At 47.2% G+C, this 14845-nt stretch overlaps 1 protein-coding gene across 17 annotated transcripts in view; it reads left to right on the forward strand.

Moving 5' to 3' along the window:
- Nucleotides 1–14606, forward strand: part of tcf7l2 (transcription factor 7 like 2) — a 63290-nt gene extending 48684 nt beyond the window's left edge. For 4 of the 17 annotated variants that reach the window (XM_076050648.1, XM_076050636.1, XM_076050652.1 and 1 more), the window contains 7 exons: nt 3170–3310; nt 3391–3577; nt 4326–4433; nt 5138–5201; nt 6036–6086; nt 8206–8278; nt 12139–14606. In XM_076050648.1, coding sequence (XP_075906763.1) covers nt 3170–3310; nt 3391–3577; nt 4326–4433; nt 5138–5201; nt 6036–6086; nt 8206–8278; nt 12139–12616 — 1102 coding nt within the window. In that variant the 3' untranslated portion in view covers nt 12617–14606. Of the gene's footprint in view, nt 1–3169; nt 3311–3390; nt 3578–4325; nt 4434–5137; nt 5202–6035; nt 6087–8205; nt 8279–9007; nt 9081–9690; nt 9752–12138 lie in introns of all 17 variants that reach the window. The other 13 variants (XM_076050653.1, XM_076050637.1, XM_076050638.1 and 10 more) reach the window with 13 other exon arrangements.
- The last annotated feature ends 239 nt before the right edge of the window (nt 14607–14845 follow it).

Here is a 14845-nt window from a genome sequence, read left to right on the forward strand (position 1 = left end):
TCCCAGCCAAGCCGCTAATCTGCTCCCTTAATGACATCCTCTACATGGTGATCATCCTATTTCCAGTGCAGTTAATTGAATGTACTGACTGGGAGGAGAGAAAGGAGGGGGCGTGTGGGGGGGTTGGCCTTGGGGAAGAGCTAATGCCCTAGTGATGAGCACCCCCCATTCCCCCCACCCTGAACCCCTCCCTTAATTGAATTAGTATAACTGAATAGATGGAGTGTTCTGGAAATCTCTGGAGGACGGAGGGGTTTTACCCCCCTCGGCTGTCGGAAAATAAAACAACTTAAATTCTTACATTTGTGAGGGGGGTGGGGGGGGTTTAGACGAGCAGAGCGCCAGAGAATCAATTTGTTAGCAGAATCTCAGAAAGAAAAGGAGGGGGGGGGGGGGAAATCTGTCTAATTGTGTCAAAACAACATCAGCTCTTCACGCGGCCGCCCTGCCGGCCATCAGCCTGCAGCGGCCTTTTTGTTGGAAGAACTAGAGCGGCGGTTCAAACGGCGGCTTAGCTCCAGCAAATGGGAGAGAAGATCCCGGCCTTGTTCTCTTGTCGGAGCCAATTCCTGCCGAGGGGCGGCTGCCGAGCCGAGGCAGAGCCCCGTCGTCCCGCGCAGAGCACCTTTACACCTAGGTCCTGTTAAAAAATGCATCCTTTCAGGGGGGAGGAGCGGGAGGGGAGGGAGAGAGAGCGAGCGAGCGAGCGGTGTCGAGACAGCGGGCCGAACAAATGAAAGACATTACGGTGATAATGGGGTTGCAGCCGCTGTCCTGGTCCCTTCCACCCAGCGTGCGCAGGGATAAGTGTGTGACAGGTGACAGGATGTAAAAGACCCTGTGGCCCCTCGTGCTGCTGCCTGCCCTTTGATATGTCAGCCCGCTCCTTTTTTTCCCCTCTCTCTCTCCGCGGGACCGACAGGCAGAAGAAGCGCTCCGGCCGCAGCATCATTACGCATTAAACAGGCGAGGGGGCGGGGCCAGGGCCGGGGCGCCGCTGCTTCGCATCAGCAATTAAATAGCGCCGGCTGACGCTGGGGGCTCTGCTGTGGCGGTGGACCCCCCCCCCCCCCCCACTCCCACTCCCACTCCTCCTCCCCACAACCACTGCACCGCCGGCTGTTCTCACCTTCCAGATTGAGACGTTAGGAGCCCTGGGGTTGGGGGGGGGGAGGAAGGAGGGGGGAAGGGGGGGGACGGCTCTGCTGCGTCTCTCCCTCCCTGCGCCGGTTAAATTGGTCCGAGGCGCCGCCGCTTGCCGCTGATGAGCCCGGGTGACGATGATGATGATGAGGATGATGATGCCCCCGCGCTTCAAAGGGATGGCCGTCATGTTTAAACCATAACCTGGGCCTCGCAGTGACAGGCGGGGGGAGGTGGGAGGGGAGGAGGAGGAGGGGGATGGGGGAGTGGGGAGGTTGTGAGGGGACAGGGAGGAGTAGAGAAGAAGAAGAAAATAGATCTCGGAACAGAGGAAATTTTAACAAGTGCACAGAGAGAAAGAGAGAGAGAGAGAGGGAGAAGAGCAGGAGGGAGGGAGAGCAGGGAGAGAGGGAGAGGAAGCCGAGCGAGTGAAGAAAAGGCGGCAGCCCCTAATGATGGCTGATGCAGCAGCAGCAGCGGCGGCACGGCGGCGGCGGTGGCAGAGCTCCCCATCAACGGATGACATGGCACAAACACCAGCGTGTCAGTGATGAAGGGAGAAGAGGAGGAGGGAGAGAGTTTCAGGGAGAGGGGGGTGGGGGTGGTGGGTGGTGGGGTGGGGGGGGGGGGTTAGGGGTGCACCGGCACTCCCCTGAGATGGCCTCCAACTGAAACTAGTTGTTCCTGGCGAGTTTATCCTCATCATTATCTTCTGGCTGGGAGCCATGCAGCAGCAGCAGCAGCAGCAGCCAGACAGCCCATAATGAGCTGCTGCTTTAACAAAAAAAAGGAGAGAGAAAGTATTCCCCCTCTTTTTTTCTTTACCCCCCCCCCTCCTCCTACCTTTAAGTGTGGTCATGTGACCGTCTCCTGCACTGTAAACATACAAACATGCAGATGAGACGCAGCACAAATGACCTCGGATCACAACCACCACCGCCACCGCCGCCGCAGCTGCCACTCGCAGCCGCCTGCTCAGTCCGGCAGAATTTTATTTATTTTTTCCCACCCACCAAATAAAAGGCTTCCTGGTCCAGATATGAGGAGCGTTTGAGAGACGATGAAATGGCGATAGCGATGCCGAGCGACGCAGATAATAATAATAAAACATAATGTCTGCGCTGCTGGATCAGCCCAACTGCAGGAACCTGAAGCAGCGATGAGCCCAGACTTTGATAGAAACATTTTTTTGATCTCCTTTGCAATATTTTCCCACTGGGGAGATTAAAAAGAAAATAAACAAGATTTATTTCCCTCAATGCCCTAAAACATGACAATTTCATATGGAGTGAGTGAGTGAGTGAGTGAGTGAGTGTCCTCCTGAGGGGTAACAACAGGCGTGAAGGGCAATCAGAGGTCAAGGTGCAGTCGACCCTCCAGCAGTCTGACACGGATCACTGCTCCTGTTAATTAGGACCCTGTCCAAAGTGTTTTTGAATAACGTTAAGCTTAAAGTAACTCAAGGGTTTGTGATTTTTTTTTGTTGTTGTTTTGTTTGTCAGGGGTATGCGGGGGGGCTCACCAGACAAAAAAAACCTTTTGCACTCATTGTTCCACACATTTTCACACATTTTTGTCAACTCATATTTGATAGATGACATTGTCATGATGTGTTGTTGTTGTTGTTGTTGTTGTTGTTACTGTATCATGATGTGTTGTTGTTGTTGTTGTTGTTACTGTATGCCAAGTGTGTTATTGTCCAGGCTGCATCCTTCACCCAAATCACAACACAAGAGACACAAGACTCTGGTCTGATTGGCTGAGTTAAAAAAGAAAGAAAGAAAGAATCAGCCTGGACATGATTGTGTGGCTGTTGTTATTTTATGCATTTTATGTCTTCATGTTGCGCCTCAGTGCCAGCTCTGTTCCTTCCAACAACCACAAAGAACAAAAATAAACTCTAAACTTTGACAACTGAGACTGAAGGAACAGAGTTGGACTTTAGCAGCAAAGAAAAAGTCTTGTTGTGTTTGACATGTGCTCCATCTCCCCATTTCACCTGTGTCCATTCTGACGATTTACACAGTCTTCTGTCCTCCAGGTTCCCTCCACACATGGTGCCCCCTCACCACAGTTTGCACACCACCGGCATCCCCCACCCAGCCATCGTCACGCCCAACGTCAAGCAGGAGTCCTCCCACAGCGACATCAGCTCCCTCAACAGCTCGTGAGTACAGCGCCGACCACCGCCGCCGCCGCCGCCAGCCGCCGACCACGCGGCAGCCGTCGGCCTCTTTTTTTTCTTAGTCTGTTCCCCTCTGGCCTCTGCAGGAAACAGTCGGACGCGAAGAAGGAGGAGGAGAAGAAGAAACAGGTCCACATAAAGAAACCTCTCAACGCCTTCATGCTCTACATGAAGGAGATGCGGGCCAAGGTGGTGGCCGAGTGCACGCTGAAGGAGAGCGCCGCCATCAACCAGATCCTGGGCCGGCGGGTGAGTCCCACCGGGGGGGGCGGGGCCATGACGTCATAGGGGGGCGGTCAGCTGGAGATTGATACATTTGAAAGGCTCCGATCCTATCGAAGATTGAAGCAAGAATCGTCCTTTGGTGCCAAATTCCAATCTCGCCAAGAAAGTAAATCTCAGCGTCTGCCAGCCAATCATCGCTCAGCATCACGATCTGAAGTGGCTGCTGATTGGCTTTCACGCGGCTGAGGCGGGAACTAAAGACACTGGCAACCTTTTGTTGACGTCAGAGTGAAAATTAGCATCACGCCAAAGATTCTAAAGTGGAGAATGCAACATTTGCACCAAGGACGGAAAGACAACAAAGTCGATTCGGAGGAAAATCCTGATTTGAATCAGCAGGACAGTGGAAAAACAAGAATTGAGCTTTGATAACAACAATGGATTTTTGTTGTTGTTCAAGTTGGCTTGAAAACATCTGATATCATTAAAAGGTATCAATATGGAACCGGTATCCAATCAATCAATCAATCTTGAATGGTACCCAGCCCCAGTGTAAACGGCCAACTCGTACCTGTAGCTTTTACCATGAGCTCACCATTACCGAGTGGTTGGCAGGACAGAGGAAGTTAAAAACTGGAGCTGCGTTCCACGTGTGGCGGACGTTCACCTCCGGCATTGCAGCGTTGAGTTTGGAAGTGAAAGATTCTTCTTCTTGTCTTTGGCTGAAAGCAAAAAGCCAACGTTCTCTGCCCGCTGTTTGTCCTGTTTGCAGTGGCACGCCCTATCGCGGGAGGAGCAGGCCAAGTACTACGAGCTGGCCAGGAAAGAGCGACAGCTCCACATGCAGCTCTACCCCGGCTGGTCAGCACGAGACAACTATGTAAGTTTTTAAGTTTACAAGTCGTAACAACCTTTTTTTTTTTTCCCCCCTCCCCCTACCACCCCCCACCCCCTGACGACGACCGACTAGGTGACACCGCTGGGATCGCTCTTTTTTACGATTTTTCCATCCCGCATGAAAAGTTTGACCGTCATGTTTATTATCTGTCCACATTTAATGAGCTGCACCCCGAGCCGTTCTTTTTTTTTTTCTTTTCTTTTTAACCCCCATCCCCACCCCTTCGGTTCGGTTCTGACACGTTTGTGTGTGCAGACTCTCATCAATTTTTTGGGTCGGATTGTCAAAACTGACCAGATTCTCCTTTGAGCAGCCTCAGAGAAATCTTGTCAAAATGTCTCGATGCTCAAAGAGCGCAGGAAAATAAAAAGGAAGAAAAAGCGAGCTCGCAGAGGGAGAGAAAAGAGAAGAGAAAATTTAGTAAACAGCAGAAGAAGAGGAGGAGGATAGAAGATTTTTTTATTTTTTTTTTTTTAGCCTACAGTGGCTGTTAAAAACCGGAGGGCAGAGACAGGGGGGCGGGTGGGAGGGGGGGGGGGGGGCGGGAGTCAGATGAAGAATGGATGAATAAATAAGTAAACACAAAGAAGGGTTTCTATCCTCTGTTTCATGTTTTTTGGGCATCCTGCAATATAATAACTAAGGTTCCTGTCTGTGTCTATCTTTTTTTTCTTTCTATGTTTTTGGCGGCTAACCAACAGGGGAAAAGGAAGAAGAGAAAAAGGGAAAAGCAGCAAGCAGAGAGCAATGGTAAGTGAGCCGCAATTATCTCCCATATTAGAAGAGCCCCATCATGTGTCAGGCAGATGTGACATCGTGCAAGATAAAAGTCAAGCTGTTTTTGTGTGTGTGTGCGTGCGGATGTGTGCGCGCGTGCGTTGTGTTTCTTTTGTGTATTGTGCCTGGCTCTTTTTCTGTAAAGTTATGCTGCCCAATGCAATATTTAAATGGTAGAGTTGCTTGTAATAGCCCCTCCTTTCCCCCCTAGCCCTCCCCAGCTAATAACAACTGAATATGCATGACCCCCCCCTCCCCCAAACACCACCACTCCATTTTTTGCCCCTTAGCATATTGGAATTGTGATATGTGTGTTTTCAGAATGTGAAGTTGAAGCATCGTGAGAGCTCCATTAACTTTGCTGCCGTTGTGATGCCCTGCAGATAGTGTGTGTGTGTGTGTGTGTGTGTGTGTAGTGTGTGTGTGTGTGTAGTGTGTGTGTGTGTGTGTGTGTGTGTGTGTGTGTGTGTGTGTGTGTGTGTGTATGCGAGCGTGTGTGCATGTGCGTGCCTGCCAGCTTCATGGGCTGCCTGCCCCCTTGCTTGCTTTCCATGCATGCTTTTATACTGACATAATAGGAAAAAAATAATAATAATAATGATAATCCCCTAACATCTTGAAATTAAGGAGGTTTGCTGATTCCTGTCATTCATTTCCACTCTCATAATCCATTGATTGTACTGTGCAGGAAGAATGGCCACTTTTGTCATGATGTATATTCATATTTATATATTCATATAAATTTTTGCGCTTATTCTGGTGACGGATCTCTTCTTGAAGGCCTCTCTATCTGTTCTTTTTTTTCAGAACACAGAGAATATTTTCCAAACCCTTGCCTTTCACTCCCTCCGATTACAGGTGCTAATATCATTTTGAGTATTAAATCACTAACTTGTTTACTATTTTTTTTCCTCAATGTATATTTTCTATCAATGAATGTCAATTTTTAAGGCAGCTTTAACATCAAACTCTTTGAAAGTTGCTCCATTTGCTTTGTCTGCTGCTTTCTTTTTCTTAGCGTTTCAGCTCCATATACGTGACTTCAGGCTAGATTATACTTGAATCTTTTTTTTGTGTGTGTGTTATTATTGATGTTTAGCTGCCATATTTACTTACTTCATTGGATAAAAGTGATAACGTAAAGCCATAGACTATCGTTTTGGAGTACGACCATGAAGGTTGTGGTGCCAGGGTAAACCTCCTTAATGTGTGCGCTTCAGTAGCTCCAGTTTTGGCTCAACTTCCCTCTTAAAATCAGCCTCTACTCAGAAGCGACCTGTACTCAAACACTCCGACACTGTGCAGTCACTCGGCTCTTCCCATCGCACCCACTCCGAGCACGCTTACAATCAGAGATTTTAGCCGCGCTAGGTTTTATTGATATCTGACGAGCGCCCTTGTCTTGCTTCACAAGCATAGGAATGAAGATTCGTTGGGCAAATAATTCAGAGTTATAAGTTAGCGGACTGTGGCACACTCCTGCCCTTCTCATTTATTTGGTTGTGTTTCATTACGGCCTTAAGGAGCCAGACCGTGTGTAGACTGAGAGGCTTAGGTCAGACTGTGTGAGGTGTATAAGTACAGAGCAGTACTTATACAACCCACATTGATTTCAGTCTGACTAACATGTTCACACACACTTTAAAATGTCCAGACTCAGCACCCAGATGGCCTCGTGTCCCTAATGTTAAAAGGAGAAAATAGATCATTTGCAAAGTGTGAAGCACGAGCAGAAGAGGCCTAACGTGACGTTAGCACGCCAGCTAACATTAGTTATTACCATTTAATAGCTAGCTAACATAATCCTAGTTTGTTTAAGCCACTGGTGTGTGTGTGGGGTTAGCTGCCGGGAAAAAAAAATAGTAGCAGAAGAGACGGTTAGAAAACCTTTGTCATTGTTTTGAATGTAAAAAAAAATGGCAGCAGAGCTGGTGAGCTAACAGCTAAAATTAGTACCATTGGCTATAGCTGGCTAACTTACTCCTAGATAATTTAACTCAAGTTTCAAAAATGAAAAATTAGTGGAAGAGGCAGTTAAACGACATAGATAGATAGATAGATAGATAGATGTCCAAGAGAAATTCACGTTGTTGTTTCAGTGGTCAGTTCCGTGCAAATGTGCCATTTGGGACGCACAACCAGCCCACGTCCATGTTAGTGCACATTAACTGAGCTGAGACAAACGGAAGTGGGTGATCTGGGACATACATACCTCAGGTTCTGTAAATCCCAGCGGTCGGTGAACGTACTGTCTAACCCTGTGAAGAGCCAGCAACTGACCGGTGGCGACAAGAGCTCATGGTTAACAGTCGAGTGTTTGATGTCGGGTCTAATGAGTAGATTCCCTCTTCAGGTTGCAAACTTTTTTTTCTTTATTTTCTCTCTTTATTTTTTTTTTGTTCAATCCTTCCCCTGGCTCGGTCTAACTCACCACCACACTCCTCCACCTGCTGGCTGTCTAATTCCCTGACCTTGCCTTTCTGCAACCGCTGAGCAGCGGCGTCCCCTAGCTGCAAAAATAATTAAGCCCATATGCATTTTTCTCCTTTTAATAATAATAATAATAATAATAATACTTTAACTGTGCTGCTTTCGATCCACTAGTCTGAACTGTTTCTTACTCATTAATGACACGACTGGTTAATTTGCATGCATTTTGGACTGTACTAATGTGTGGGACACACTGTGCACAGTGCTAGCTGGTGAAGGCTCTCTAGTGAATGGCTTGAAGGGGTTTCTGGGGTCTTGCAAAAAAAAAAATGAGCCACTTGCAAAAGCTTCATAGATTCACTGTTACCTGTTTTTTTTCTCCTCGTTTCTCTCCTCCCTCTGTTTGGATTTCTGTTCCTTATGTTTTTTATTTTTTATTTTTTATTTTTTTGCTTCTATTCCATCTCCTCTCTCTCTCTCTCTCTCTCTCTCTCTCCCTATCCATCTCTCTCTGTTTGCTGGCTTCTCCTCCCTGTCGCCGCATCAGACCTGAGCGCTCCTAAGAAGTGTCGAGCGCGCTTTGGGCTCGACCAACAGAATAACTGGTGTGGCCCGTGCAGGTGTGTATGGTGTGTGCTTGCACCGGCCGGGGCCAGGTGAAGGCCGGCTGGCTTCATGCTGGGACTTCCTCCTCCTCCTCCTCCTCTCCCTCCCTTCACCCCCTACCCCCTCCCCCCCCTCCTCGTGCTCTCTGCTCCTGCCCCCTCCCGTCTCCCCTCGATCCGTCTGTCCCGCCAGGCTATCACGACCTCTCAGCCTCCTCCAGCGCTCCTCTGTGATTTGCACCTCCTGTTTTGGGAAGGCGGGTATTTACAGCCAATGCCAGTGTGTGTGTGTGTGTGTGTGTGTGTGTGTGTGTGTGTGTGTGTGTGTGTGTGTGTGTGTGTGTGTGTGTGGTGTGTGTGTGTGTGTGTGTGTGTGTGTGAGAGAGAGAGTGTGTGTGAATGTGGTCTGTCAGTGTGTGTGTCGTTGGAGAAGCATTCAGCAGCAGGAAGCCTCTCTCTCACACGGTGCAGAATTGAACCCCTAAAGTGGCAGGTTTGTGTGCTGGGAGGATCTGAAGCCTTGATGGTTTGGTGGTTGTCGTGGAGGAAGTCCCAGTGTCGCCGGCCTGAAACCTAAGCCCCGGCTACATGTTTTTGTCCGTGCAATGACGTGTCCATTTTTTCTTTTTCTTTTTTTGTTTCCCCTTTTATGTTCCGTCTCTGTCTGTCTGTCTGTCTGTCCGTCCGTCCGTCCGTCTGTTTGTCTGTCCTGTATGTTTGTGTGTCTACCTCTTTGGCTAACAGATGCAAATACCCCAAAGAAGTGTCGTGCCTTGTTCGGGCTTGACCAGCTGAGTTTATGGTGCAAACCGTGCAGGTATATAACTGCTGTAAATGGAGGGAGACGTCCGCAAGGAGCAGCTTCCACTCCTCGATTTTTTTTTTTTTTTTTTTTTTACACCTCTAGTCTCTGTTTCCATCGGTGCGCTAACAGATGGCAAAACTCTTTCTGCTGCTCCGCCCGCTCCGCCCGCCCGCCGAGGAGCTTCTTGCTATAAATTTTTCCTCACAGCAATTTTTTTTTCTCCTCGCTGAACTCAGTTTCGAGCCCAATGGCAGAAAATGGATTTCTGAATAAGAACGATTTCCGAGTATTTCCTCCCCGCTAAGCGCCGTCTTCCAACAGATGGCGCTTTTCCTAAAGCAATTTGGAGAAGAAGAAGAAGATGGGTTTGTGAAATCCAGAGTGTTTTTTTGAAATCCATTTTCTGCCCAGGCCTTGGGTAGCTCCCTTCCATCCTGACTGTCATGTTTGTTCTAATTGGCGTCTTTTTTTTATTATTCTTTTGGATTAACAATGTTATGCTTACAAATTTAGCCCTGCTATGCTCTGAGGGCCTTTTCAGTGACACTCTTTTCTGTGCCCTCTTCCTCCTCCTTCTCCACCTCTCCTTCCTCCAAACTCCTCTTCAATAACCCTTACTTAGTCCCTACCTGTTGTCTTTCTGTTCTGACACAAGCAGTCTTTGAATTGGGAATATTTTCATGGTAGGTATTTGTTTCTGCTAAGTAAACACCCTTCTCTGTGTCTCGCCTCTACCACCACCCCATCCTCCTCCTTCTCCTCCTCTTCCTCGCCTACTGAGTGCAACACATCCTTTGTTTCCACTGCCCCACATCACATACGGTGGTTTTAGTTTTTGTGCACGTCGCTGGTGTAGTGAGTTCATTTAAAAAAAAAAAAAAAAAAAAAAAAAAAAGCTCTTTAACAGGCCCGCAAAGATAATAAAAAGCCTTGACGTAGCCTTTAAGGTGACGTCACACACTCACCCACTTCCGTTTGCTCTTTCCTCAGGACTTTATTTACCTCCCTTCGCGGCTCTCACTCACACACAGGCAGACGATTCCTTCGACAATAACAAGCCGATCACGAGATCAGCAGGAGCGCAGCAATTCAGTCTCGGGAGCCGAGAGGTTAAAAGTTCTCTCTGGGCTCCGTTTCCTTAAAGATGCATGTGGTGTAATTTCCCCCGAGACGTGGAAATCAATAGCAAACGCAGGCACATACCATGAATCGATGCGTCTGTTAAAAAATGGATATTAGCTCATTTGCTGCAGTTTGACGGACAGTTATGGAGAGTCAGATGTGCGCGCAGTGGCAAAACGATGCCTTTTCCCCGTCGATAAACTGGCCACGCCCCCCCTACCCACGCCCCACCCACCGCCGGTAGAACGTGCTCAAAGGCCGCATCCCACTTTGTCTCATCTTTTTCCTCAGACCTCTCCTGTGTTCTCGTGTCTGGTGTTGTGTTTTTGTACATTTAATTTGAAGTCGCATGCCTGTCGTTCCATTTAGACGGTCGGTGGTCGTGCTTGGTGAGACTTAATGATTTGTCGATGACCCCGCCCTCTTTCCATCCCCAGTGAGCTGCTCGCTCGCTCTCTCTTCACCACTGCGTAAAATATACAAATGAGTCAAGAGCCCTTTTGGAATTTGAGGCCCATTCGGCAACTCTGAACAAAGGCCCTGAGCGCAATATTGCAATAAATAGTTAATAGATAATAAACACGCACGTTTTTAGTTAGAAAAAAAAGATTACTCGTTAAAAATAATTGCTATTTGCCTAAACAGTGGCTCCCTTTCCCCTCAGTATCACCGCTGATGTAGGAAAGACTCAAAGTAGGACGTCAGAAAACAGGGATTCATGTAAATCACTCATGTTTGCAGTACATTTACTGACCATCAGGTGCTGCTAAATCTCACACGCTGGGCCTCGAAACATTACTTTGGACAAAAGCCCACAATCTTTTTCATTTTTACACTCGTCGCCGCTTTTTAATCGGTCTTAATGATAACACTGAGCAACAATGTAGAGCCGAAAGAAAGAGTCGCCACAAAGAAACGCAACAAACCCAAGTTCACCCCCCCCACCCCCCGCACCTCCTCCCACCACCGACCCCCGACTCACCTCTCACGCTCACTCGTCCGGTCGTCCCCTGAGCGTACCGGGCCTGGCCTCGGGACCCGGCAGGCGGAGGGAGGGCGTGGGGGGGGGGGGAGGGGGTCACGACCCCGGGCGGGATTGCAAACAGCGCCCCCTTGACCTCGCAACGCGCTCACAGCCTCGTGTCTGTGGGGCAGAAACCGTGTTGGTGGTGTGGATCTCGTTGACTCTTTCGCCCTCGCATCCAAAAAAAATATATATTTAAAAAAAAAGCATACAAGCCGCCGCCTCCTCCTCCTCCTCCTCCTCGGGAGACGGTGGGAGGTGGATGGTCCTCAGCTGTTAGAGAGCAGCCGTCCATGGCCACTCCCATCCTCACCCACTTCACCTCCTCCTCGTTCGCCCTCATTTCTTTTGTGTGTCCTCCTGCTTCCTCCTGTCCAGGTGCTTGACCTCTGACCTTTTTGCTTTCGTGGCTGTCCTGTCGTCTGCTGGTTTTTGCCCATTTTTTTGGGGAGCTGATTGTCATTTCTGCCACTTCTCCTCTCAGCACGAGCGACGACTGAAATGCACCTGCAGAGTATTAATGAGGATGAAACATTGCTCGTACAAAAAGGCCCCGGCTGGAAGATCTCAAGCAAATTTCTAGCTGTATTTTCTTTTTCACCGTTCGGCCTGTAGTTGTGGCCAAACCCTGATGCTGGTACAGGCTCAGTGCTCCTGAATTAAGAGCAACTTACATCACCAAAGACATGCATATGCATTTTCTAATGCATTGCGCTGATAGATTGCCAGAAGAGAGTTACGCATCAGGCCTTCAAAGTTGAGCTTATTTCATCTTATTTACTACTTTTTAAATGAAATCCAAGGTGCACTTCAGTCGGCAGCGGAGCGGAGAGGTGAAGCCACTCGACCTCCCGACGCTAACATATGTTCCCTCCCCCTCTCTCTCCCTCTCTCCCTCTCTCTCTCACTCTCCCTCCCCTGCAGGAGAAAAAAAAAGTGCATTCGCTACATCCAAGGTGAAGGCAGCTGTGCCAGTCCTCCCTCTTCGGACGGAAGCTTACTAGACTCCCCCCCCTCCTCCCCCTCCTCCTCGGTGGTCCCCTCCCCCTCCCCAAAAGAGTCCAAACCTCAGACTGAACAAATGCAACCTCTCTCACTGACTATGAAACCGGCCCAGCAGCCACTCCACCACCCGCACCTGCTGGCCGGGCCGCCTCCACCCTCGGCCCGGCTGGACAACAAGACCACCACCACCGCCGCCGCCACCACCGGCGGCGGCCGCGGCGCCTCCTCCCACAACGGAGCCCTGGAGCACGGCGACGTCTCGTCCTCGCGGCCGCCGGGCTCCTCTGTGGCGCCCCCTATGGCCCGGCCCTCGGCATTGCTGTGTCATTCCCACTCGCTCCACCTCTCCTCCGCGGCCTCCCAGCCTCTGTCGCTAGTGACCAAGTCTATAGAATAGTACCACCGCCCTCTTATTCTGCGCTCTTTTTCTAGCTCTGCCGCACACAACAAACACACACACTCTTAAACAAACACACAGACACACTCACACACTCAAACACACCTTTCTAGGCCCACCCTCCGCTATATTTCACTTACCGTCTGATTCTTTTTCTGTTTCTGTGCCGTGAGGCTTTGAAATTTTAGTTCTTCTTTTATTAAAGTTCATTGGTCAATATTTGACCCATCATTATCAAAAAAAAATCTAATTATTATTAAAAAAAAAAAAAAGTGAAACAATGAGCTGTAGAATAGCTTTGTGAATCTGCCAAAATTTTTATGAATTTTGTTTTATTTTGTTTTGTTTGTTTTTTTTGTCTTTTTGTAGTGTTTAACAGTGCAAACAAAAAAAGTTATTTAGCTCAACTTCGAAATGTTTAAAAAAAGACGGATATTTAGGCTTGGCTGTCCAATGAGCCCTTTTCTCTGAACAGTTGGTTCTCCTTGTTTATTTGTATTAAATACGAGCTCGCGAACCAATCATTTGACATCCGTTCACACTCTGTGGGAGGGCGGCGAGGCTGGCGGCAACACCACTCTGAGGAACAACTTTTACTTGTGATGTTACTTGTTCATGTTTAAATGTACAGAATAATGGGGGGGGGGGGGGGGGGTTTACCGTGTTAAATATGCATTCTTCCACTGCGTTGTCTTTTTTTTCCCTCCTTGTTGTTTACCTTTGGGGTGGAGTCAGGCAGGTCGGGTGGGCTTGGGGGTGGGAGTGTCGAGAGGGGGTGGGTGGGGTGGGGTGGGGTGGGTAAATTCAAAATGTCACAATGCTAGGACCAGTAGTATTTATTGCTTTAGAGATTGCTTGTTGTATCTTGTACGTGTCTCTTTTTTGAATTTTGTTTTCTTAACGAAAAAAAAAAAAACATTGTACAAATATTTTTTCTTAAGGTAAGCGACTTCTAAATGAATGACCCATTTTTACAAGGAGGTTTTAAAAAAAAAAAAAAAGCAAATTGTTTTTCTTTTGTTTTTGGGGGGGTTTTTGTTATCAATTTTCCTTCCTCGCTGAAGTCCTGGATTCCACCCAGTGTAACTGTGTAGATCTCATGAACAGAAGTATGCACAACTTCATTTCAAGAAATGCGTCTATAAGCCATTTTACAAAAAAAAGATGAAAAGAAAACTTGAAGCAAGAGACAGTGGGTACCGCGTCCTCAGTAGTTGGAAAAGTGTCTAAAGCCCTTCTTTTTTAATTGCACAGTCACATCTCTCCGACTGTAGATTCGTGTACAGATTTTCCGTGCCAAATTTTGTGATAATTTCCTTCGCCCCACTGACCACGTAGGGATCGCTCTTCTTTTTTTTTCTTTTTTTTTTGTTCCGCTTTGTTTTGTCGTTGTTTGTTTTTTTTTTTTTGGAAATACCATTCTTTGCTGTGACGTTACATAGATTGCTATGTATGTAGTATAAATGTTGCTATAACAAATGTGTTTGGTAGCAAATTGTCAAATATTAAAATTTAAACTTAATAAAAAGGCGGACATCATACTGTATAAACCCACAAGGGCCAAATTATGTATATTAGGAGGTTCATAAAAAAAACTATTAAATACAAAAAAATACACAAACTGCCACTTTTAAGTACACTACTACATATAGGTAGATAGAAAAAATAGGCATGTTGATGTTGCAAGAGGCTGTAAAAAAAGCTACAAGAGAATCATCCACTCGGTGCCATTGTAGTTGACATGACGCGACTGTAATCTGTCGATTTCTTCTCTGGTTTATTAAGATGCTAATGATAAATAGTTTGAATGTTTCCTTAACGGCTGTGATGTTCCTGTTCTATTTTATGCTCTTATCTTTTTGTTTGTTTGTTTTTTTCCTGTTATTTTAAATGGTTCCAAAACCATGTTTTTTGTAATGAATAAATGTTTATGCTGTACAGTCTCTGTAGCATGCAGTTCTGTATTAATAAAAGCAACTTAGTATGTGCACGCCATTGTACTCACCTTTTTTCCCCCCTTCCTCTGAATGCATTGGAAATTGCAATGTTTATGGAAGTGGCTGGTATAATGAAGAACACAACGTTAGACCTAAAATTAAAAAAAATTACAGAAGCGTAAAACAAATTATTGGTAAGAACTTGCAAATGCAATGTTTGACTTTATTTCAAACTATTAAAAAAAATAAAATAAACAAATAAATAAAACTTTGTGTAATGAAAGCCACAAAT

Source organism: Nelusetta ayraudi, unplaced genomic scaffold (assembly GCF_046127955.1).
Source record: "Nelusetta ayraudi isolate G7.1 ecotype Tasmania unplaced genomic scaffold, CSIRO-AGI_Nayr_v1 ptg000128l, whole genome shotgun sequence".
NCBI lineage: Eukaryota > Metazoa > Chordata > Actinopteri > Tetraodontiformes > Monacanthidae > Nelusetta > Nelusetta ayraudi.